Raw genomic sequence first — 26,618 nt, forward strand, 5'->3', positions numbered from 1 at the left:
CAAGAGCACATCATTGATAAAAATTTGAAACAAAATTAAAAAAATATCAGCAATGAAACTGAAGGGTTTGCCCCAGAAATTCAAGTTTGCCTATTTCGCCAATGTCATATTTTCACTAAAAACAGAAGTAATTTAAAACCAAGAAACATTAAAAGAAACTCTAGCAGACCAACTGAGAAAACTACTCTCTCTTTACAACTGTCTTCTTTGAAGTTCTTATAAAGTGGCTTTGAAATTCATATGTTATTCTCAGAATCAAGTATCAGGTTGCAAATGTTTTCCAACATGTACACTATGAAAAAAAGAAAAAAAGGGGCAGATAGTCTAAGAATATAAAAACCCTCTTCAGAACCAGACTGGTATCAGAGATCTGGAACAAAGATCTGACCAAGAAGACAACAGCAATAAACAGATGAAAAGATCAAGAAAATTAAGTTTCACGAAATGCACACAAAGTGATCACATAGATTTTATGTCCTGAAATATTCCGGTCCTTAAGTTTGGCAAGCCAATATTAAGTGACTACAGCACATGTTCCTATTCCATTCTGTCTGTAGGTAAGAGGAATAATTTCTACATTTAACTCAGTGGGAAAAATATGCTAGTAAGTGCTGTCATGCACTTACTAAAGCACTTACATGCTTACTAAAGCACCTACATCTGCTAAGCCAGACCACTGAAGTTAACCTCATATGTCTTCAATCAATGAAAAAGCGGCTAATATTCTTTCAAAATTGCTCTCCTATAATAAAATCCTGTAAGCACAGAATTTCATAGTGCACTGAACAAAAAGGCCATTACGAAAAAAATCTGGTCTGTTGCTAAATCAGAGAAAAGCAGGAGAATTTAATTCACTTATAAATGTGTATAATATACATACACATTATATATAATATCTAATAATTAACGAACATTTGAATTTGTACTAATGTACATTTTGCCCCAATACGAAAGAACACTCATTGAATGAGTAACCTGGTTTACATAACCAAATACCATTTGGCAATGCAACAGTAATTTTTCAAAGATTCCCCCTCCTCATCCCAATGTAACAAGAAACATTCAACTTACTACTGCTGGTGAAGGTACATGAATACTTCCTACAGATCGAGGACGAACATGATTTACTAAATGGCAGAGAACTACACCATCCATCAGAGCAGACCCCAAGTCTTCAGGCAAACAAATCTTTAGTCTTGTTTCAATGTTCTGCAAATGAAGAACATGTACACGCTTGAAAACCAGAAATGCATGAAGAGGAAAATGGAATATATATCCTCATCTTTACTCATGCTGTAGACACAGTCAGTTTTGCAGTTTTGTTTTATGAAGACACACATGACCTTTACATAATTGATTCTTTAAAAACTAAAACTGACCCCTCTTCTACCCTAATGTTGGTCATTGCTTTACATAAACTTCTTTAAAAGAATTCAACACTTCAAATGTCTCTGTCATTATACGTATTGTTTTATATATACATGTATAAAACCACACAGACATGCAATTAGCCATGGGATTGCATTACATGTAGCTGGTTCCTTTCACCATTCCCTTAAGTCTTCTACATATACACCTCAAGTTTTCTTATCATGAGCACTTTGAATCAGAATGACATTGTGTTAATCACTGTACAAGCAGAGAGAAAAAAGGCAATCTTTCCCTAGTAGTCTAAAAATTACTTAGGAAGCACTAACGGTGATCAGAAGGACAGGTAAGACAAGGCAAAACATTTAGATTTAAAAGAGAATTTTTGGATACTTCAGTAAAACTGAAGCCTCATTGAAAATAAGTTGATATTGCAAAATAAAAAATTTTGAAAATATCTGAGAATTTTACAGGAAAAAAAAAAAAACTACAAGAAGATTGTTACTTACAGTTTTCTAAATTGTGCTCCAATCTTGAAAATACTTCAACACTATCCTTGGAGATAACTCTTAGATCAACTATCAGAGAGAATTACTTCCATTATCTCAAAATAGATATTTCTTATTCCTAGTTGAACCTCCCCCTAACATCATTATTCTCTATTAATACACTACCTCAACCGAAGCTGGGTGCTTTGGATGAATTAGAATATTCTCTTTAGAATCAAAGGAGAGTGTAGGTTTGAAGGGATTTCTGAAGGTCACCTGGTCTAATAAATTCAAAATGAGATCAGAGCCCTGATTAGTTAAATTCTGGGTATCTGCAAGGAAGGAGATTTCACAACATGTCTAGGCAACTTTCTTCAGTGTTTCACCACCTTTATTGCAAATTATCTTCTCCTTATAGCTACTTGAAATTTCCTGCTCTGCTATTTGTGCCAGCGTCTCTCATCTTTTGACTGTGCATCTTTGAAAAGCCAGGTTTTATCCTTTTCTATTACTACCTTTCAGGCAGCTAAGGACCAACATATATTCTCAGCACTCTTCTCTCCAAGTGAAATCTATCCAGCTCTTAACCCCTTCCTCATACATCCTTTTTTTGCATGCCCTCTCCATGAAGTAGCTTCCACTGAACTCACTTTGTGGTGTCACTGCATTTTCCCAGTGTTTCTTTCACTAGACACACTACTCAAATACTCACGTTTGGTCTCACAAGTGCTAAATGAGGGAATGCATCATGTACACCAATGCACTTTGCTTTCACCTTGGATTAATTCATACATTAGAAAACACTTTTGGTATATGAGGTATGTACAGAAAGTTATACATTAAGAACACATTTGGAGATTTTTTTTTCCACATCTATTACAAACAGGTTTATTTAGGTTAATGAACTGAAAATTCCTTCTCAAAGAACTCATTTGTCTGTTGGCAGACTACTTGATATAGATATGGGTGTTTGGTTTTTTTCATGAGCACAACACACCTACAACACTACTTCAATGCCAACTCATGGTTTGAACTAGATTTAATTAAAAATTGAAGGCTTCAAGAAGCACACCAATTCTCTTCCAATTCTGTCACCACTGAAAAACTGTATGGATGATTTTGAAAGAGGACAACAGCTGCAGACAATTTGCTCCACTTAGCCTGTAAAAACTGTAAGTTTATTCTTTGAGTGACAAAAACCAATTGAGTATTTCTTGCTAGACTACCGCTTAAGAGCAAGTGGAAATCACTAAAAATGGCAGCTGTCTTAAGTGATCGAGGATATATACAAAATCAAATGGCTCAGGTCCTCATAGTTCTACATTAAACCCACTTTTTAAACACTGTTTGGTAAGGAGAAAAAAGTGAAATCTATTGCTTTAAAATTAAATAATACACAGCACGGTATTTAAAATAAATGAATAATTTTTTGGTTAGTCGTTTCATGAAGCTAACGACATAAGAGCTGGTAATTTGTCTGCAATACTGAAGTCACCTACCACACTTTCAAGATCTGGACTGCATTTAGGAGTGCGATGTTACCATCTCTGCTGTTGGTAACAGGATGTAACTGGAAACCTTGACAAGTTCAGATCACAATATTCCCTGTGGCAAAAACTTTTTTTTTTGCATTACCGAGGTATTATCTGTGTAATGAACCCCATGCAACCAGATGCAGTAATTTTCTTATCAGGCTCCAGCTTCTATATTCAAGACAATACATCAGGAAGCCATCTTGTATATTCAGATCTTCAAGTGATGGAATATTCATTCCATTTCTAAGAAAGTTATCTTAAGTATTAGTTATCTGCTTTTAAAAAAGAATTTCTAACTTCAGCTTTAACTAATAGATTCCATTATACCTTTTACTTGCTAGACTGAAGACATCTCCAGCTGTTAGGAAATTGTTTCTATACCCCTCTCTCTCTTAAGTGATCATTTCATCCCTTCTGATGAAATTAAATAAATTTTTAATTCCACCAGTAGAAGGCATGTCGTTTAAGTGTATGGCATTCAATTATTTCCCATTTTTACAAAACCCTTCCTGAAGTACAGGCATCTGACCACGATAAAAGCACTTCAGGAACAGTCTCATCAATGTGAATCGCACAAGTAGCGTTGCCTTGTTTAACCTTTTTAATATTCTGTTACTTGGACAACTTTCCCACATAAAAGTTAAAAAATACTTTCCATTAGCACAAACGAACTCTACCAACACATACCTCACGTAGCTGTTCCACAAGCTCTCTCTCTTCTCTCATCTGTTCCATTTTCCTTCGAATTGTAAATTGTGGGTCGATTGATTCCAAGTTTCTTTGCGGTCTTAAGAACACTATGATTTTAAAAAAGACAGGTTTTACTTTAAAAACAAACACCTTAACTTACTAATTTCTAAATGAGGCAAAAGCCTTAGGCAATGCCTCCAGCAAAAGCTGCTAGAAAAATTCTGTGTCCTCAGGAGGACAGACAAAAATCTGATCTTGGATTACAATCCTAAATGGTATTTTTCTGGCTATTGCTCTGAATGAGATCATGCACCATCATTGGACCGGGTAATTTTTCAACTAAATCCTAATCTCAACAGGCAACTTTTGTCAGATGATTAAGCACCAACACCGTCCCTTAGCAATTGTGATCTGTACAAAAAGATGGATCTAACATGGTAGGAAACACTTCCAATTCTTTTAAGTACACTCCTCCCCTACAAGATGCTGAATTGCGCAATAAGCTGTGACAAGCATTTTCCTACACCAGACTAACTGCTTACTAGATAATGTTACACTAAAAAAAAACCCCACCCACTAATTAAAGATTAATGTAGGCAGATTTAACCGTACAGTAAGTCTGCCTACATTAAAAATGTCGTACTGGAAATGTAGCATTGCACAAACTCTTCACAGTACTCCCACCAATCCTCGTTCTGTCGACTGTAGCACTTTGGCCCACGTACAGTTCCTTGAAATAATTATATGAAATCCCTGTATATATGCACCTCTACACTTCCTTTTTTTTGTGATATGACTGTTTTGAATGGTTCCGAAGAACAAGATATACCCCCAAAACACAACAGTCACCTCTGTGTCACTTTGCCATTTCATTTCACAAAATGCAACTGTCCTCTCTTTGGGAAATTATACTGCTTAAAAGAAAGAAGCATTTTGTATTACTAGTTTCCTGCCTCTCTCTTCCTGAATGCAATGCAATACCCTAAGTACCAATTAATTGTGTGGAAAGCATAAAGCCTAGAGGATAATTTCTGGGTCAATAAGTAACAAGACAGAAGAGAGGAGTCTTTTGTTTCCTAAAAGGCACATCAGAAATTTGTGAGCGTGGCTATTGCAAATAGTACCTAATAGAGGAGTGAAAAATGGCAAAATATGCCTGAATCTAAGAAAGGTACACGTGGGTGTAATCACAGTAATTCTGATGTTATGTTAAAAATTGTGGCACAGTCATTTTAGAATCCTAGCATCATAGAATAATTAGGGTTGGAAGGGACCTTAAAGATCATCCAGTTCCAATCCCCCTGCTATGGGCAGGGACGCCCCACTAAATCAGGCTGCCCAAGGCCCCATCCAACCTGGCCTTGAACACCTCCAGGGATGGGGCATCCACAAATTCCCTGGGCAACCTGTGCCAGTGTCTCACCACTCTCAGGATGAAGAAATTCTTTCTTATGCTAGTCTAAATCTGCCCCTCTCCAGTTTACACCTGTTCTCCCTCATCCAGTCACCACAAGCCTTTATGAACAGCCCTTCTCCAGCTTTCCTGTAGGCCCCCTTCAGGTACTGGAAGGTCGCTATAAGGTCTCCTCTGAGCCTTTTCTTGCCCAACTCTCTCAGCCTGTTCTCATAAGGAAGGTGCTCTAGCCTTCTGATCATCTTTGTAGCCCTCCTCTGGACCCATTCCAACAGCTCCATACCCTTCTTATGTTGAGGATTCCAGAAATGGACATAGTATCCCAGATGAGGTCTCACAAGAGAGGAAAAGAGAGGCAGAATCACTTCCCTCGACCTGCTGGCCACGTTTCTTTTGATACAGCCCAGGAAACAGTCGGCCTTGTGGGCTGTGAGCTCACATTGCCGGCTCACTCGAGCTTCTCATCGACCAGCACCTCCAAGTCCTTCTCTACAGGGCTGCTCTCAATCACATCACCTCCCATCATGTACTGAAAATGGGGACTGCCCTGACTCAGGTGCAGGACCTTACACTTGGTCTTGTTGAACCTCATGAGGTTCTCAGAGGCACACTTCTGAAGCTTGTCCAGGTTCCCCTGGATGACATCCCATCCTTCAGGTGCGGCAACTGCACAACTCAGCTTGGTGTCATCTGCAAACTTGCTAAGGGTGCACTCAATCTCACTGTTAATATCATTGATAAAGATATTGAACGGCACTGGTCCCAGTATGGACCACTCATCACAGATCTCCATCTGGCCATTGACCACTACTCTTTGAGTAGGATCATCCAACCAATTTCTTATCCACTGTACTGTCCACTCATAAAATCCACATCTCTCCTATTTAGAGAAAAGGATGCTGTGGGGGACCGTGTCAAAGGCTTTACAGAAGTCTAGAGAGATCACATCTGTTGGTTTACCTGTGTCCACTGCTGCAGTTACCCCATCATAGAAAGCCACTAAGTTGGTCATACAGGACTTGCCCCTGGTGAGGCCATGCTGGCTGCCATTAATCACCTCCATGTCCTCCATGTGCTTTAGCATAGCTTCTAGGAGGATCTGTTCCATGATCTTCCCAGGCACAGAGGTGAGGCTGACGGGTCGGTAGTTCTCAGGGTCATCTTTTTTACCCTTTTTAAAAATGGGCACAACGTTACCCTTCTCCTGATTGCCATGACTTTTCAAATATCATGTAGAGTGGCTTGGCAACCCCACCTGCCAATTCTCTCAGGACTCTCGGATACATTTCATCAGGTCCCATAGACTTATATATTTTCAGGTTCCTCAGGTGGTCATGAACCTGATCCTCCTCTACTGCGGGAGGGTGTTTACCCCCCTGGTCACCATCTTGCTGTCCTATGACCCAGGAGGGGAGAGGAGAGCAGTTGTCAGTGAAGACTGAGGCAAAAAAGTTGTGAAGTACCTCAGCCTTTTCCTCATCTGTTGATATGTGATCCCCATTTCCAACCATCAGTGGGGGTATGTTCTCTTTAACCTCCCTCTTTTGATTGAGGTACCTGTAAAGGCCCTTCTTGTTAGTTTTTACTTCCTTTGCCAAGTTCAGCTCCAGCTGTGCTTCGGCCTTCCTGACTTCATCCTTACACAACCAGGCAGCATCTCTATACACGTCCTAGATTACCTGTCCCTGCTTGCACTGCCTGTGCAGTTCCCTCTTTTTTAGTTTAACCAGCAGGTCTCGACTCAGCCACAACGGTCTCTTCCCTTTCCTGCCTGATTTTCTACAAAAATTCTAAATTTCTACATTTACTTAGGTTGTGATTTGGGTAATAGCTTGAAATTTAGAAGTTGGTCCTCAAAATATCTAACAAATAAAAAAAAATTAACTTCTGGTGGTAGAAGGAAATTTCATCTACATTCTGACGAAAATTAACCTGATGAAGCCTCAAAATCAGTTCAGGGCCAACACACAAAATTGTACCTTCTGACATCTAGGGCTCAGACAAAGAAGACAAAGCTTCAGTAGGAAAAATAATTTGACAACTCAGAAAAGTCAAGTCACCAGGAATCTCAAACTGTATGCAGACTGGTAAAGTAACACAGTTAATAACCTAAGCTACTTCTCTAGCCAAGGGGACAGACAGACACCACCGAATGCAGTTCAGCCAATAGGCAAGAGTTCTTCCCTTATGTACTAAAAAAGGAGTTTGGGGCAACAAAATCCATACACATCCTGAGGTTACTTATCTGAGGCATCAAGGTAGAATAAACTATAGCCAGTTACTAAACTTGCTTCTCACACAGCCATGGTTTTAACTTTTTCACAGGCAACTGAAATTTGCTACGGTGCAGTTGAATCAGTAATTTTGGGAGATGCCATGTTCAGTTTCGCAAGTGTTATGGAGTGTTATCATGGCCTCATACAGTTGAGCCACAACTATCTTTGTTTAAGCCTCTGCTATGTCAATACAACACAGTACGTCTCAAGCATTCTTCCTTCCGATTTCAGACTACAAACATCTGTCAATGAAAAGTAAATACCAACATTACTTATTTGATTCTATCCATAAAGAAGACATACATTCTACAAGAAAAAAAAGGCAGGCTAATCTCAAGGCAGTGGGCAATTACAATTAAAGTTTCTAAATAAAATAAAATAAGTTTAATTGATAAAAAAAAAAACCAAACAACCCTTCCCACACATTCCAAAGCATTACTTATCAAAGTTTTAGTTATATCCTGAATTTAAAGAAAAGTGTTCTAAAACAGTAAGTTTTAGCAGTCCTGAATATTGCTCGCTTCTCTGCATTACACACATTTTCCAGTAAGGGGAGCCCACCTCTCACACAGACCTTCAGGTCTATTTTTTTAATCTTTCCAATAATGAGTTTCTGCTTTCTGAACCCATGGCCAACCAAGGTTGTTATGTAATTCTTGTTACCATTATTTTTTTTAAGTATTTTGTACAAGTTTCAAAAAGTTGAATGGGTCACAGTTAATAACAAAATATGTAATCAACATCCCACAGTGAAGGACAAATTTCCTTGGGAAAATTTTCATTTTTGTACTAAGTTACAATGCACATAAGTGTACTATTTATAGCACATCAAGGAATTTAGTGTCCTGAGTACTTAGTCTGACAATACTATCCTTCACATAAATAAAAAAATTATTTAACGTGACTAAAGGCAATAAACAAAAAAAGGCCAGATGAATGGCAGGTAGAGATGAAGTCAGGCTACAAGTTCATAGTTAAGATTTTTCTTTGATTGATTTATTCAGTCCAAACTCAAGTAACAGTGAAGTTATTACAGACTCATTTGCTAAGCCAAAGCCTCCACAATGGTATCAGCACTGGCTTTGGGAGACCTGCCTGTTACAAGTCTTATAACCTCCCAGAAATTCTGGACTTAGCTTCCTCTATTACAGAGCTGTTGCCAGGTAGTTACATTGAAGATGATATCAAGTATTAAGATACTACATAGAGGCATGGTGTTTCTGTATCAAAGATTACACCTATACTAGCAAGCTACCCAGGGCTGGTGCATGGATCCTCAGCAGAGGCTGAAGTGTGTGCAAACCTAACTCTCTTCTAAGCAATGTCTCGGTATAGCTCAAGGAATAGCACAGGCAAAGGATATTCCCCAAAAGCAGCTTAAATGCAGCCATCCTGGTCTGGAAGGTAAGAGCACTTAGGTATGGATTTGAATCATGCTGTGCCAAATAACCTAAGTGCCAAGGAATGGTCTCTCATCCGTTTTGCCTCCTACCATAAGAATACACCTTATATTATACCTTATATAATGAAGTTAGCCCCAGATAATACCATTCAACAGAAAACAGCGCTGATTTAAAACAGAAACAACAGAAAAAAAACCCCAAACCACATAAACCACAAAAGAGTTGTAAAAGCAGTTTTCTGTTGTAACAGCCCAAGACAAGTAACCTAAATATTTGCATCTGGCTTAAGATTTAAATGACAAGACACATTATTTGTTCCAAATGCACAAGCACACACTAGTCTACACTGCTCACTTCATTTAGAAGAGTAAAACAGTAATAAATCTAGACTAACACAAAAGTGCCTGTAGCTTTCTCTGTTAGAATATTCATCAGTGGAATATCAAGTTAGGTTCATATCATCATGAACTAAATTGAGTTTTTCAACTCTTCATCACAATTCTCATATTCCACACTCATTTGCTTTATGAAGCAGATTCCTTACATACACTGTCTTTTATAGTTTACAATCAAGAACACTGTGGCAATACCAAGTACTATCAAGTAATGAACTGAACTAAAAATGTAGTCATTCTAAATTAATCGTTGGCATTTAACATTCATGATATCTGATCTTCATTTCAAGCTGATGCTTTTGACAGTTTCACTGCCTTCCAATATCTAAACATCCCCCTAATTTAGGGCAACTGAAAGAACAACAGTCTCACTCTAGAAAAAAAATACATCTGCCTTTCAAATATTTGTAAACAGTGTAATTGTCTAAGTTATGTTTCTTCCATCTGACATTTAACTATTAAAGCAGTATAAGACTCTGACAGACCAAACAGGGCCAGCATTGCATAATAGTGCCATTACTCAATGTACTATGACAGTAACACAAAACAAAACAGAAGCAGCAGTAACAGAGCCCACAAATGTGCCTGGCCATCACTATGCACAGAGAAGGCTAACAGCTTATTAATGGTTTCTTTTGGATAGAAATCACTATTTTTGCTTAGCTGATTCTTCCAGCTTTGTTTCTTCATGGATTCCTCTTCTAATTAATTTAGTGATGTCCCTGCACTAACAACTGCAGATTGTTGTTAGTGAGAGCGGGATGTTTTTATTAACAATCAGTATCAATCCAAAAAATCATAAATAAAAGATGTAAATAAGAGTAGCAAAATTAACTGCTGTTCAAACTTTTACAAACTCTTGAAAGTAAAGCAAGTAAATAAACCTATACTGGACATATATCTTGGAGTCGATATCATGGAAAAAGTTGTTCTGCCAGACTCGAAAACAATGACACTATTAATTCATTTTTTATTCTACAGTAAATTAAAGTGCATCCTCTGAGGTACTTAGTCTTATAAACACCTCTTAAGGAGTACCGTCTTTCACCCTTAGCCACATGGGGCATTCGCCATATATTTAGGTTTCTGAAAGAACAAAGTTAAATAAATTATATATGGAACACCTACCATTGTCACTGTCTCCTTCAGATGGGATACTGTAGCTAAAGTTGTCCCATGTTTGTGCCTGTGTAAGTGTGTTGAAGGAGATAGGAGGAAGACTGAGGGATGGGTCTGCTGGAGGGGAGTGATAGCCAGTCCAACCATGGTGGTATAAGGACCAGAGTGGAGAATAAAAGGGGGCAGCAGCATTTAATATATGGCATTAGGATTGTATGGTAATGACAAAGATGTAATTCAAATGTGATTAATACAAAATGCGTCATTTTTGAGAAAAGAATGAAAGATGGTGCAGAATAAAAAGAATGAAAAGTTACATGTTAGTACTTGCAAATCATACATTATGTGCAGTTAAGGCTGTTAAGCTTAGCAAGATCACTGTAACCATAACATTTCATACAACTCGTTTACAAGCAAGTTCTAAGAAAAAGTACCCATAGATTTTACATCATTGCCTGACAAAAACCTTGAATCTGTGAATCAGAGGGTAAATATAACAGTTGTCAAGTTTCAGCAATGAAATTTCAGAGCATTTTGGTACTTTAGTACCTATGTAATAAGAACACTCCCGCTTCCAAAGACAAAGAAAACTTACACATCCATGCCGTAAACACTATTACATTACAACTTCCTAACTGATTTTGATAAGTAGCAGCTACATAAATACGTCCTGTAAGTACACATATTACAAATGTTTTCCTTTCTGTTTACTTCACTTAGTAGTACACACAGCACTACTGCTATTTCTTGCCAACTCCCTTAGCAGTCTAAGTCCAAACCTACAATGGGGCCAGCATCCTAGGAAAGTTCTGGTCCTCTGCAACTTTTACAGACATTACAGGGGCAAGAACAGACAGAAAACACCTCCAAAGGGTGATCTTGAGTTTGCACCACAAGCCTCAGCAAACCTGAACTGCAGAGAGTCTTCTAACAAGCACAAATTCAATAACGATCCAACTGGGCTGCCTAAAGCTCACAAAATTGCACGTTTCCAGAAGCTGAAGAGTCTGGAGACTATTCACCAGATGACTGCAAAAGCATGCCATGCCAACAGTTCATGACCACCTATCAATGCACTACAGCAATACAGTCTCTACTCTCTATCCATTTTGCCTTCTCCCCTTCAACTAGTCACGACAACATCTCTTATTTGCATCCCTCAAATCCTTCAGCAGATATTTTTATTCCTTCCTATCACATCTGGTCTGCACTTCTGCCTCCTGAAATAACTGTGGCAAGGCCTTCCGCCCAAGCTTTCCTCAAACCTCTGTTCTACACTGTTTTAGAACTGGACACTGACATCCCTAAAATATCCCCTCCCTGCTTATCTTCAGAACATTATCCATCTTTTCAAAGCTTCCCACTGGCTTCCTGTTTTCCAATACAGAATTTAAATCTCTCTTCTGCCTTTTGCAATTATGTCACTCCTTAATGAGTTTTTTCTGTATCTGATCACAATGTTTATTACCACTTCTGTGACAAAAATTATGCTTCTTTTAGCCTCTGAAGGTACCGTATTTTTTTTTTTTTGTTCGTTTGTCTGTGTTGCTGTCACCTTGTTCAGCAGAAATTTTGAAATGCCATGACCTCAAAATGGCACAGAATAAAAGCCAAAAAGTACTCTGGAGTACTGCAAGATGTATTAGTATATGTTCAAGTTTTGATATCATGGCAAGAACTTTACAACACTAATTTTCAATAATCAGCAGCACTCTGAACATTTTAATTCATAAATCAAGCACAAAGCGTTTAAATTTATTAAATTTATTAACTATTCTGAGTGATTCCTTTTCAGAGAGCAAAAGCAGTTCCCAAAAGGAAAACTACAGTTTTAAGAAAACCTTATTTATTGATTCTTTTCAATAGTAATTTTTTTAGGTTTTCAAAATTAATGTGAATTTCAGAAGCCCTTTATGAAAATATTTAAAATACAGGAGTAACTATTCTGAAAAAATTAAAAAATCCTCTCTCTTTTTACTTTCTGTGTAAACATCTGAGCCTTGAACAAAAAATGTCAAGAAGTCAAAATACATCTATTGCCTTTCAAAATATTGTCTTTGGGTAACGTATCAGCCATCAGATATGATTTTTTCCCAATGTTTTGCCTAGCTTTAAAATTAAAGAACAGAAGGACATTCAGTGCTGAACACATATCAGCACGTACTAACACAGAAGTTTAGAAGGGGTTTATCCTTTGGAAGCACTTCGATTTTCATGTGTAAATCAAAAAAAATGGAATCCTTACCAGAAGTCTCAAACAGTTCACTTTTACCTTTCCAAGAGACATAAATCATTATGAAATGATGAGATGGGTGAAGTCAAATAGAAAGCAGCGTTCATTTAAAATAGATGAAAACAAACACAATGAACATAAGCTCTCAAATTTCAGAAAGGTGTGGTTGCATATATTTCCATTGAAAATTTGCCATTATTTTTTCCACAGAGCACAATGTACACTTTAGTTAGAACATTTTAGTGTTCATAAAATCTTGCACTCAGATTTAAAAGATTTATAGAAGCAAGTAAATTCTAATGTAAGCTCTAATGAAGTTAAATAGCTAAAACTCATTCCCAATTTCCAATGAGTTTTCAGGTTTCCCATAAGGCCATGAAGAACTTAAATGAAAAAAAGCTGTTAAAATAAACTACAAACTGAGCTGAAAAACTTTCCTGAGTCACAGAATTGCTGGACCCCTAGACAAGATCAGCTTTAGGGCAATAAAGCAGCATATAATTAACCAGCACAAGTTCAGACAGTGATAGGATGGTTCAAACTCACACAAAACTTCACAAAGTTTTAAAGGAGAGACAGTGAAGAAACTAGAAACATGGCAAGCTAACCAGCTTTAATGGGAAAAACATGCAGGACTCACAAACACACCAGTATTTTTAGTCATGTACTACTACAATCTGTAAATTATTCTCACATGTTAGCAAAACAAATTGTAATACTACTTTTAGAGTAATTCTAGAGTGGGAGCAGAAGAGGAACAACATGCAGCTGCACTACTCCTTTGCAAGGTTTCATCTTGGTAGAGTGTGCTACAGAGCTAACATACTGCTGTTTTATCTGAAGTTGGACCTAAAGTTCTACTACTGTCAAATTTCCCTGTCTTACCATGGGACAAATTTAAGGTAATGTGAGTGAAACTGGCTGCGATGAGGTGAAAGACTCTACAGTAATGGCTCTAGGTTGGTGACTCTGTAACGTATGATATGGAAAGGAAAATATATTCAGATTATCAGGATTTCTGCAACCCATAGCTATGACCAAAAGACACTACAGTACTCACACGCTCAAAGTGATTCAAATATATGAATTTGAATTTGTATAGTGCAGAAAGTCAGAGTACAGCCAACTGACGTTGGTGTCTAATCAAGCTATGCACAGCTGCAATACAGACAGGAGAAGAACTGTACGAGTTATATACATCTGGTCTTCCATCATGTGACTAGAGGATTTGCAGCAAAGAACTGCATCCATTGCAATTCAGTCCTCCTAGAAATCATCTAAAAAAAGATTCACTAGGCTATTTTGCCCTGATCTATTGCAGAATTAAGCAAAGTACATCTTGGCACAGTGATACACCAAAATTCGGAAGTGCACATTAAACTAATGCTTGAACAAGAATTCAGTCTTGCATTCTCTTCCACAATGCTGCTTCCAGTCCCCAGCAGCAGATTTCACTGGCAGTTCAGCAGAACACATGCTACATCCCCTGAAAACAGTGACATCGCACAGCCCCTTTTGCATTCACCCATCCTTTTCCTAATGGTGTTACCACAATGTTGCCATTGGACTGTGCATTACTCCTCAATGTTTCATTTTTTTCCCAAATCCTGAAAGGACCCATTTGACCATCAGTTAACCCATACTTTTAAATATATATAGAAACAACATAATCTGTAAAAATGATGTATCAGAACATACAAGAACGGAGCCAGAGTTTAGCAGTCCAATGAACTAAGAAATGCGAGTGAACATACCCATCAAACTGTATAGCATATCTACATGAGAAATATTCTCTTCATGAAACAAGGTTGGTTCAATATAATTTTCCTTGTTTTTTTTAAAACATTTTTTTAAAAAATGAATCTATGGGTACAATTTCTTAAACACTGAAATGTGAAACTGCTGCTATTATTACCAAGATATTTTGTTATGGAAACTACAAGCTTGTAGTGGTTTACCAGCATTTGATTAAAAGCATTTGTGGTGAATGCAAGAAACCAGAATTAGCCGTAGGATGTTGAAACACACTGAAAAATCTGCATATTCTTTAGAGGTGATGTGAGATGACAGCAATATTGACTACCACAGAGAAAACACAGAGTTTAGTCCTGTAGCTAATCCTGTTTCTAAAGAAAGCTGTTATCAAAGCCCTCAAATACATCAATAAGGCTTCATGGGTTGGCTTTTTTGTTTGTTTGTTTGGGTTTTTTAATATATAAACTGCTGCTTGTTAAAAGATTGATGGTTATGCAGATTTACTGCATTGCAAATTCATTATACCCAGCTGCTGGCTGAAGTAAACATCTGATCTTACTGTAATGGCTCATCTTTACACAAGCATAACCATTGAGAGGTTCATCGCAATGAGCAATTTTAGAGCAACGCATAAGCATTTTTAAAAAAAGTCTAATGATTTATATATATTATTCAACAAAATCTAAACTATCACTACACACTACGTAAACAAAATTCATATTTCAATTATTACGTTACCACAGATGACATATATGTATACATGTATAAAATATGTGTATTTATATACATAAACACATTTTTGTACATACATATAATTTTACAAAACACTCAATTTAATAGTAAGGGATGAAAACTGATCCATATATAATGTGCCAAATACTACTTGTTACAAATTCAACCTTCATTCAAACCTATAACCTTAGAATGTTCTGATCTTCTAACTCTGTACAAAAAAATGCTTCATCACTGCCTTCTTAAACAGTTAAAAAAATACAAACATCTATTAATAATAAAGATGTTTAAAAAAAAAGGTAGACATGAATTGGTTAATTTTCTTTCCCACATTACCTGATCGTGGCTTCAATCCAAAAGGGATTGTGGCGTTTGTAGTAGGAGACATTGTTGGACTTTTACCCTTGTTCTGTGTAATTCAAGAACATAAATCCAAGTAAGAGTAACATCCAGAATATTTCATCACAACTGACTGTATAAAATGAAAAAGTTAACAATACTGCAAGCTATAACTACATAATGTGATCACAATATAGCCTCAAATCTGTGATAATCTCCCTTCTTATTTTGTCCTATTTCTTTGCTGGAAAGATGAGTTTTAAATAGCTCAATTATCAGTTTCCTCCCACGTATTCACTTGGTTCCATCAAGCATACATTTTTCTGGCATAGTATATACAGAAAAACAAAGCAAAGACATTTTTACTTAAATACGGTTATTTCTTTCACAGAATTAACTATCACTCTGCATGGTATTTTCTATGCAACCCTGAATTTCTCTCTAAAAAGCAGGAAAGAGGAAATTAAACATTCACCTCAGAGCAGGATGACCCTGCATGAGGTTAAGAGCTACAGCAGGAAGAACAGAGTGGTGGCATACAGGAGGAGGTGAGGTATAATCATCATACCACCAATGGTAACACAGAGTGTCCTATAACCAAAATCCATAATGGGACTACTATTTAAAAAGTGATTCCTTAGAGAGCCAGGAACTATACGAGTTCCATCATCTAGACTGATAGAAAGTGGTTATACGCTCATGAATTTGCAAGATGCTCATACACAGTGTAGAGGGAGAAGCCCTCTGTACAGAAAATATGAAGGAGAAAAGTCTCCATAAGGAGCTCCATATACCTTAATTTTTCAACCTTCTGCTTAGCTCACACTGTAAAAGCGATAAGATCAATAAGATCAATAATATCAATAAGATCAGTAAGTTAAATAAGATCAATAAGATCAGACTCCTGTCTCAAAATGAGATCTAAGGCATGACATAACTGTGCAAAAAGAAATTGCACTGAAATAAATAGAAACTCTTGTGGAATGAAGAACAGTCAAAGAAAAAATGTTGCAGAAGGAACAGAATGTAAAATAATTAAATATTTATATTAGACTACATAACTTAAAAACAAGCTTATCAGAAAGTGTATTTTTATACCCTAGGAAATCTGTAAGACAACAAGAATAAACCACAGGCCAAATAAACCGTAGAGCCACTGTTGAGCTTAAGTCACATTTTATGTGATATTCAATTACAGGTTTCATTTAGTGTATGAACCATTCACATAGATCACTAGAAACAGGCAAATGGCACTACCATCTTACCTCATTGTAAGAGGTTTGTCCACTTGTATTCCAAACAATTATATCATTCTGCAGGTTTGGAAAGGGGAGAAAAAACATTTCAGCAACTCTATTAGCGATGCACCACAACAGGGTATTTTACTCACGATACATATTAATATTCAATTCTTTTTTTCACTGCAACAATTAATTTTCATGAATAATAAATACTTTTACAGCTAAGTGAACATCATTTAAAAAACTCACATGGATATTATTTGCACATTTTGTCATTCATACTTTAGTTTCAATCTTAAGTAATCATAACTGCATGTATAAGATTTTAATGTTTGTTGATTCAAATGCAGTATCCAATTTCATTTCACAGATTTAGTAATTAAACTATCTCCAAGGATTTAATAGACAAATATAATTTTTAATACAGATTTGAAGAGAACCATTCTGCAAGCAATTCATTTTATAATTGCAATAAAACATACCTTCTTACCACTTCTGCTATAGTTAATTGGAAACATGTAAATCTTATTAATAAGTATGAAATACATACTTTAATTCTGCATCAATCATAACAGTCAGTAGAAACAAAGCTGGCATAAGTAAAAACAAATTAAAATTCAATTAAAAATCATTTCCTTAGAGCCATTATTTTTAAAATTGATAAAAAATGTAAACAAAAAGAAAAGACAACACTTGGAACACTTGGTCCCAACAATCAGAGCTTTCCAAAAGCTAGCAAGATAAGAAGGAAGATTATATCTTGCTCCACAACCTTTCTTGACTACTTTTCAAGCTTAAAAATACAACTCCTCAGCTTTAGATGTCTTTTATAATATTCCCTCAACTACTTTATTGTCCAAAAAACACAAGAAAAAAAATCCTACTCATCTGATCCCAGCCAGTTCTACATGGGGAACTGCAAGCTTAAGCACTCCAGTGCACAGGGACTACGTTCTTGTGACAGACTTGCTAGTTATGCTCTCGCAGCACATAGGTCACTAGTCAGAATTCTGAATTTATGCTAAACTGAATTAAGAGTGTAGCACAGTTAGAAACTTGCTCTTGCAAGATGTGTTCCCATTTCATGGAATGCACCTACTGCTTTCACCTGCACCACACAACCCCAACGAGGCCCTCAGAAGTATTTAGGAAGATTTATTTCTTCTTTTTAAAATGTTCTTAAAAGTGAATCAGAAGTGTCCTTGTTAAACAGTTCATCAAAACACAGAGACCTCAAATATTTTGACAGCCAATTATCCTTATCTGTTAATCTCAGCAATGAGGCAAGAACTGCTCCAAATAAAGTGTGATACCCTAATGCACCACAATGTAAGAAAAGGGATGAAACAGCTCAACTTTGTTTAATTTGATACTTTAAAGAAAAAAACAAAGACAAATTGTGATTAATAAAGTCACAAGCATATTATAGGAATATTCGATGGCAACGATGGTTATACACAAGAATACTTGAAAACGATCAAGATAAACCAGATTAAATGTATGTCCGCATAAGTCAGACCATATTAAGGTACTACTGATACAGATAGAACCTTATGTAATTTTGTTCTCACAATATTTTTACAAGAGCAGTTACAAAAATCCCTCTACAAACAAGTTCTGAAGTAATAACATAGGTACCAAATATTTAATTTTTTCATAGTTCTTTACTTTTGGATCATTGCAACATATGCAAAACAAAATATTTTTGAGGCTTCAAAACTATCATCACAATCTATATACAGTCTATTTGTAATATTAAACACAGTAAAAATACTGCTGTTAAAAAAAACTTTAGAACCTTAAATAACTAGAGGAGTATCTGGGGTGAGGGAGAAGAGGAATCACGTGTTTCATGTTATTGAAGTTCTAACTTTGAGGCGACATTTTTTTCCAGGGGAATGCAAACACTGTGACTACTGTAGTTTTTATTGGACGAAAAGACGTATTAATTAGATCATTTTTTTTTCCTGAGATATCTCAATCAACTTCCCCTTTACAGCCAAATCTTGAGGCTCAAACTAACAAAAAAAAAAAAAACAACAACAAAAAAACCTAAACTTCAATGGGCCTAAACTCAGTTATCTCCACACAAAAACTGACAGAACGCAATGATCCATCCCAAGTGTTTCCACATTTATTGCATCTAGACACCTCCATACCTGACTCAATGACCATTTTTCACCTTGTTCACAAGTTCTCACTTCAGACTTTGCTTTCTCCATAATCAGCTCCCTCCTTCTCTGAAATTCTAGTTCCTTTTCAGTATTTTCTCTCTGTAAGACACATAGCTCTTTAGACTTATCACTGGAAACAGAACTACACATTTTTCTCTATAACATGATCTTAGAAGTATTTCTTACTAATACTGTGACGAAAAGCAAAGAAAGAAGTAAGCAGATACTATATACTTGCAGTTCTAGTGCTAACAGGTAGATAATGTAAATCTAAACAAAGTACTTTATAAAGAGTATCAGTTCACTAGTCAGGATGCAGATCGAATATTACGCAGCAAATATCACACTGCAGAACTCCAAACCATACTTTATATACTCTCTGTAACTACATCAACAGTGCTCTGGGAAAACACCAATTTTTACTTTATAAAATATCCTGGGGTTAATCTTCATGACTGTACTGTTTTCCTACACCAGAAGGGGGAGATAAGGGGGTGGGATGGTAGATGAGTATGCACAGCTGAGCTATGACCTGGCATACACAAAAGCTGCAGACAGCAGGGTGACAGGAGAACTGAATGATAAACCCAGAAAAATAATTATATAATTGATATACACACAAAAAAATATTAAAACAATTCAATAAAAACTTTAAGGAATAATTAGTTTTGCCCTCCAGCCTATGCTTTTCCCTTCCCAACTTGGTAGACTAATAATTGTTAAAACTGTTAGCTTATTTCCTGTGTTTTCCCCTCAAAAAAATTTGAAATTATACAGATGTTAACATACCTGACCAAGGGAAGACATCTCCATCTGCATTTGACCACTATGTATAAAGATAAACAAATGCAAGTATATAATTCATTGTGTAGAAACTTGAATACAATGAATCTAAAAAAAAGCATTTTATTTTCTAAAAGAGATAGATAAACACACTTTACTGCAGCCCCCTTAAATTCTAAAGCTGCTGCCGGTTCCATGGGATACAGATTCACACCACTGCTCTTGGAAATATCCATGCTTAATCTGCAAGATTTGATATAAACATTGCACCAGGATACAGCTTCAGTAACCATTTTGTTCAGTATTTTGTTTCAAACAAATGGACATATGAAATACTTTTACAGTCATGGTTCTAACCTGCTCAGTGTCATCTCTTAACCCCTCTTTGAAATGCCTCCTGATGCTTCACTATCACCAGTTCAGTTAAAGCACCCTTCATGCTTTCCTCAGCAAAACGTCACCCTGAGCAATAGCTTGTATCAAAACAATAGGTTCTGTTTACTAATAACAATCATGTCATTATCTAGAAGACAGTAGAGTTCTGTATGAAACTTCTAGCACCCCCTGTTCAAACAGAAGCCACAGCCCTGGTTAAATATTCAAAATTAATTTATAGTGGACAAAAATAAAGCAGAGAAACAAACAACAGACAATCTGAAAGAAAGCAGTAAATATACGAAATAGAATATAGGAATCCAAAACAAACATCTGAAAATACTGAAAAAAGTTGAGTGAGGGTTTATCTTCGCAGGACTGAAATATTCACGTGCACACAGGGTATGGAGATTTGAAACTGCAGAATACAAGGAAAACAGTAACCGGACAAGTGTTTTCCAAGTTTAACAGTCACATCCATTAGCAAAAAAACCTCCAATTGATATGCTCATCACTTAACCCTAGTCAGTGCATGTCTGGTGCATCAGCATCACCTACTGTTTCAGCCCCTAGAGTGGTTTCTCCTCTTAATTTCTAAATAGCCTTCAGTATAAAGTAAGGATAATTTTGGAGAGAATTAATTACTTCACCTATGTTACCCTCACTAGGTAATCAGAGTTATGTTAATACACAAAGGAAACATCTTTGGGCAATTTATAAACCTAGACCATACTAGGTATACTATCTCACTGGAACTACAGGAACTAAAAAGCTTTCCTTATTTGTATGACTTTTTATTAAGAAAAAATACCTGTGATTCAATTATTTAGTGTATGATTCAAGAATTCAGGTATTCTCTATACGATTCAAAATAAAGCCAGATAATTATCTCTCTAGAAATACTAACAGCAGTGAATTTCTGCCTCAACAAGTACAAAGGTCTGCTATGTGAAAAAGTGACATCAAAACAGGCATTTAAACTAAAGAACAGTGCAGTTGCAAAACCAAAATGTTATGGTGAACTGGCCGAGAGAGGAAGGAAGGAGAAACAAGGATAATTAAGGCTGGAAATGACAAAGAAGTTTCTAGTCTTTAGAGAAATGAAGCTGTAAAACCATAGAAATAATGAAGAAGAATGAGTTACTTTTGAAATGAACTTGACCCATTTCTGAAGGTGATTACACAAATAAAAGTAATAGCAAGCATCTGGACAGAACTAGCTACACCATTCTTGTCAGTCCTTTTCGGTAGGACAAGGATTTACTTTCCTTTCAATACTTATTCCTTTGTTTATTCACAGATCCAGAGTCATTCCACCTGACTTCAGCTATTTAAAACAAGCCCCTAAACTATAAAACCTTGCTTTCTATGGTGAGGGGAAATCTAACCTTTCACTAGCTGCCTCTTCCTCCTCCTTTAATATCAGAGGGAGACTACAGACACTATACCACTAATTCAGACACTTCCTTTATGTGCTCCACTGAATTGGGATGAAGCTGGGCCAGATGACCTTCTCCATTCCCACAATATACATCAAGCATGAATAAGTAGAGTCTATAGTCTCCAGAAAATGTCACAGTCTTAGACAAAACTTCAGAAAATCACAGTAGTGTACCTGAGACTAATGGTTATGGGGTGTTTCCACCTGTAAATTTAGATCTCTCTTACACACAAAATCATTCTTAATTTACTGGAAATCTTGTTTAGATATGGGGGAGAATGAAAGTTTCCTTCTTACCTAAGCGCCTCCTAAAAAACATCAGTATGCTAATAAAACACCTCATAACTCCACAGAACTTTCAATTATCAGTTAATAAGTAACTTCAAAGTCATTCACAAAACTTTTAAATACATTACACGAACACATCAGCTACTATAAAGCATACCTGTTGGGATCTTGTAATAAATCTACCGCTTCTCTGAGTTGTTCTATCATTGCTATATCAAGAGCTTGTTCTTCTGATAAATTCATTCTACAACCAAAAACAAAAGCATTCAAAAAAGTACAACAGCAATTACCAAGGGTAGTCTGAATTTCAGTTTGAGAGCTGTATCTTCCAGCTGTAACGTACACACTATAGAAGGGAAAAAGAGCCCCTGCGCATACTCATATGTGCTGAATTTTTGGAAAGAGTTTCTTCTGAAAAAACACTCTGGCATTTTGTCTTTAAAGCCCCCTGACCTAATACATACACACACATAAACAAATGTAATATACTAAAACTTTTAGCATTCAATTAAACAGACTGACTTCTAAAATTGAAAATCTTTTCACTAATACTGGATTCATTAACTGCACTCATCGCAGGTATTGTTTTAACATAAATAGTAAGTTCTTTTAACATACCAGCGTGCTCTTCTTTTGCTTTTCAACACTTGTAATTATTCTTGGGGTTTAGAAATGCAATCTCCTGTTAGTTCTGCCAATAAGGTTTTTTCTGAAAGTACTTTTTCTTCCCTTCCTTCAGTTAGTTTTTTTAAATCATCTAGCACTCCACTGTTCTGATGAGTGACAACTTCACAGTACACTGTCATGTTTAATCTTCTTGTCTTATGCACCCACCTCAGCAACTGATGCTTACTCATTCTACTCATGAATTAAGGTATACGAATAAATGATGGCTTCAGGATTAAAATTGTAACAAAAGAATAAAAAGGCTGAGGGATTGTTCCCAATTCAAGAATTTTCTTTAAATGTACATTTAGATCCTACAAGTTTTGACAAAATCCTTTTTTACCAATGCCATTAACAGACTGAATATCAAAATACCTAATTAAAATGCTTGCATTGTCACAAGTAAAAAATATTACAGCATTATTGATGCATATAGATTGATTAGCTGTAATATAACACCCAGTCTATTTGGCAATAGTGTGTAAAACATTTGAGTACACTCAAAGTGCAAGGCTCTGCTTCTGTCATGACTGCAACTCTATAAGACTATTAACTGACAAGGAAATGCCAGTTCTGGTCAATCTAATTAATTGACCCAGCTAATTACATATAGATGCATAAAAAATACTTACATTTCGTCTGTTTGCCATTGTGCGTCCTCTTCTATTCTCAATAATTCATCACACTCTGCTGCTCTGCTCTGTAAGCAGACAAAGGGATATTGAGAACTGATCTATAAAATTAAGTAGGCAGATAAATTTTGCTTTCTGACTCAGGATTGACCTAATTTGTGTAACAGTTTAGGGTGACTAGTTAAAGCAATCCAACACTTCTGCTCCACTTCTCACTCCACCTCCTTTCAAGACGCTGATCACAAGATCTACTCACTGTTCAGATTTTATTGAGGTCATCAGCCCTTACCCTCCTTTAACAGCAAAAATAAAGTCAAGCAGCATGAGAATTCTTTACTCTATGTCCCAGATTTCATTTATGCCTCTCTAGTGTACGCAAACAATGCTTCAATTAAGCATGACCCTAACTCTTCTCTTATTTGCTCTCCTACCACAGATTTGTTTACAGAGGAAGGAAATTCCAAATATGCAAAGTGTAGCAAAATACGTACTTCACCTATAATCATTAAAACTGTCAGATAGGAATCTTCTTAGCAGCCATGAATAACTTTTTTTAAAAAACACACATTAGAACAAAAACCTGGTGTAAGAATTCATACCAGTCAGCCGGTTATTTTACATTCAACGCATAAATTAGAGCTCCCACTGTCCTACCTCTAACTATGCAGTGCTACTTGTTGGAAAACTTGAAACTCTTTTATGCTTTCATTTGGTGCTTTGCAATTTTCTGTTTCATCTCAGATAGGCAGAAACACTGAAGAAGTTCAGCTGCCAGTAAAGACAGAAGGTCTCTCAGTGGATATGCATTAGTACTAGAAGGGAATGAATAGCAGAAAACAGAGGCTTAGCCTCTTGTGTCATGTGTTTGGCACACCAGTTGCATCACCCTGTACCAATACATGCTATCCAACTCTGCCAGATGTGTCATTGAAGAGTTTATCAGCTTCTCTAACATTCCCCAAAGATGGCCTATTTCCCAGTGCCAGTTCCCAGTAGAATGAAAAGCCATTCTTCTTTTTCTTCTCCTTACAGGAATGAAGTACATGATTTTTCCCATAAGAAAGGCACACAGCATAAGATGCCAAAAACGCAGCACTTATTCTAGAAGGTGATTCTCAGTCTCTGAGCATAACTATTTAGACAGGATGAATAAAGCCATATAAATTAGGAATAACATTTGAAAAAATACAAAATCCTCCCAAGACTAAGCCCCTCTTTTGCACTCAAAGTTGCACTGATTTTATGTATGGTTTGGTTACATAATAAAGCAAGGGAAGTTCATTCGTTACCACACAACAGAAATCACTAATGATCCATAGTACACTTCTATGGATTCTAGTGCAGCTGTCTCAAACATTTATGTCTACCCATATTTGACTAAATCTAATGCCACAAATAGAAAAAAATGAGTAAACAACAATATGAATGGGGGAAAAAGTAACTTAAAACAGAAAAAAGCACAACAGAACAATTTCTAAAATGTCATTTGATAGCTCCCTGACAAGAAGCCATGTGCCAGGAAGATGCCACATGACTGATAAGCAAGCGCTCATTAACCATGGCAGAAGGACAAGATTAAAAGTTTGTAACAGATTAAGCAACTACCTATGACATTCATAACCAGTAATAAAGAGCACCAGTGTTGAGTAATGAACATCTTAAGGAAACTAAAGTGGCACACCCAGACCTTTACACACAATAAGACCAACAGGTATAATCTCAAAAGTTTCTTATTGTGCACATCCTGTGTTTTCTTAAATACTTCATTATATACACTATATTCAAATGCACTTCCCTATCACTTGCAGCATCTACAAAGCTCATAATGTCAGTGTATACATCCAAAATCCATCAAGAAAGGAAGGTACCAAGAAGTATGTTCCTACAACAATAGATATTATTTTAGATTTGATATAATTTGTCTTTATAGATCTCTCGAATTCACTATAATTTTAAGATATTCAAGGAAATATATTTTAATTCTGTAACAGTATTTCATAACTTGAGACACCACAACTGACACGGAAAGTCTTCTTCCATTTTACTTAGTTAACAAATGCAAAAATTGCTCAATTCAAAACATAAAAAATAGTACAGAACATACTTACCATTTTCTTAAGGCCTTAAACATAATTAAAGAATTCTCACATATAAAGAGAGTTACGGGTAAATTGACATCCTAGATTAATTACCATAACTTTAAACCTACTTTCTTATTTTTGCCTTCTGTACCTTTTATGACAATGAATATCAATTGTGAACACTTACTCATTCAACTGCCTGCAGTTTGTCATTCCTGTTTCCTCTATACTTATGAGAGCAGTGAAGATATTTCCCCCCAGTTAAAATTGTCACAAACTTGCCTTAATGTAACTCATAAATTCAGTAGTAAGAGTATCCGATTCGTCAAACTCGTTTCCTGTTTCTCTTGACTTATCATTGACAATCAAGTGAGATGATCCCTGATGGAAATCCACTAATAACAATAAAAGAGAGAAGAATGATTTCTGGTGCAGCTCAACATTTGTTATTCTACATAATTTAAGTGTACTAAACTGTAGAACTCAAAGCCAAAGTTTAAAATTCAAAGCATACTGAAAAGCTTGAAACAAGTTAAGACTTTTGCATTTTAATGAGTGATGCCAATACATTTTAAAGTTGTAATAAGTCAGTACCCTGGGCTCATACAGTTGTAGATCAGAAGCACCAGAACAGGCATTGGCGGAGTCAGTTTTCAACACCAACTAAGTCTTGCCAGTTGCACCAACTACGTCAACACAGTTGCACAGCTAGAGTGTATTTTAGGACATTCAGGTACCTCAGCCAGTGACTTGCAGTTTAATACGACTTTAGTTTTTATACTATAACAAACAAACTCTCAGCAGAACTCAAATCAAAGATTCAGAGCCTTCAGGGCTTGAATAAAGCCTATGTCAATCTCTTGCTTATATATGCTACTTCCTGGGGTATGAAGAGGTAACAATTTTTTCCTCTGCTTGAAGTTGTCAGACCCTCTAACTTACTCTCTTCAGTGTGCTAGCAAACACTGTAGGTAGGATGCAATGCTTTTACTATTTCGCTTGGTATTCTACTGAATTCTGATGATTATCTCAATTGAGGTTCATTTAATCTACTACGTAATGCTGGGAAAGGCTGATCTATTTATGTGGTTTCCACATGCAACTAATTGAGTTTGTCCTGCCATTTATCATTAATGTGTGCAGACCTTGTAGAAACATTGTTTATCATATGTAGATATAATCAAACAAAA

The 26,618-nt window shown here is 36.3% G+C and overlaps 1 protein-coding gene across 5 annotated transcripts in view; it reads right to left on the bottom strand.

Annotated features, from left to right (window-relative positions):
• Positions 1–26,618, bottom strand: part of LRCH1 (leucine rich repeats and calponin homology domain containing 1) — a 127,161-nt gene that overhangs the window by 22,899 nt on the left and 77,644 nt on the right. For 2 of the 5 annotated variants that reach the window (XR_008447251.1, XM_054050036.1), the window contains exons 9-18: positions 25,711–25,823; positions 23,348–23,415; positions 22,207–22,293; positions 19,952–19,988; positions 19,148–19,261; positions 17,013–17,060; positions 15,745–15,817; positions 10,698–10,805; positions 4,079–4,188; positions 1,072–1,209 (exon numbers count right to left, since the gene is read on the bottom strand). Coding sequence is in view for 2 of the 5 variants with exons in the window: in XM_054050036.1 (XP_053906011.1) it covers positions 1,072–1,209; positions 4,079–4,188; positions 10,698–10,805; positions 15,745–15,817; positions 17,013–17,060; positions 19,148–19,261; positions 19,952–19,988; positions 22,207–22,293; positions 23,348–23,415; positions 25,711–25,823 (896 nt within the window). In the remaining 3 variants the exon portion in view is untranslated. The remainder of the gene's footprint in view (positions 1–1,071; positions 1,210–4,078; positions 4,189–10,697; positions 10,806–15,744; positions 15,818–17,012; positions 17,061–19,147; positions 19,262–19,951; positions 19,989–22,206; positions 22,294–23,347; positions 23,416–25,710; positions 25,824–26,618) is intronic. The other 3 variants (XR_008447264.1, XM_054050158.1, XR_008447255.1) reach the window with 2 other exon arrangements.

The sequence above is a fragment of the Cuculus canorus genome, chromosome 1 (assembly GCF_017976375.1).
Source record: "Cuculus canorus isolate bCucCan1 chromosome 1, bCucCan1.pri, whole genome shotgun sequence".
Classification (NCBI taxonomy): domain Eukaryota; kingdom Metazoa; phylum Chordata; class Aves; order Cuculiformes; family Cuculidae; genus Cuculus; species Cuculus canorus.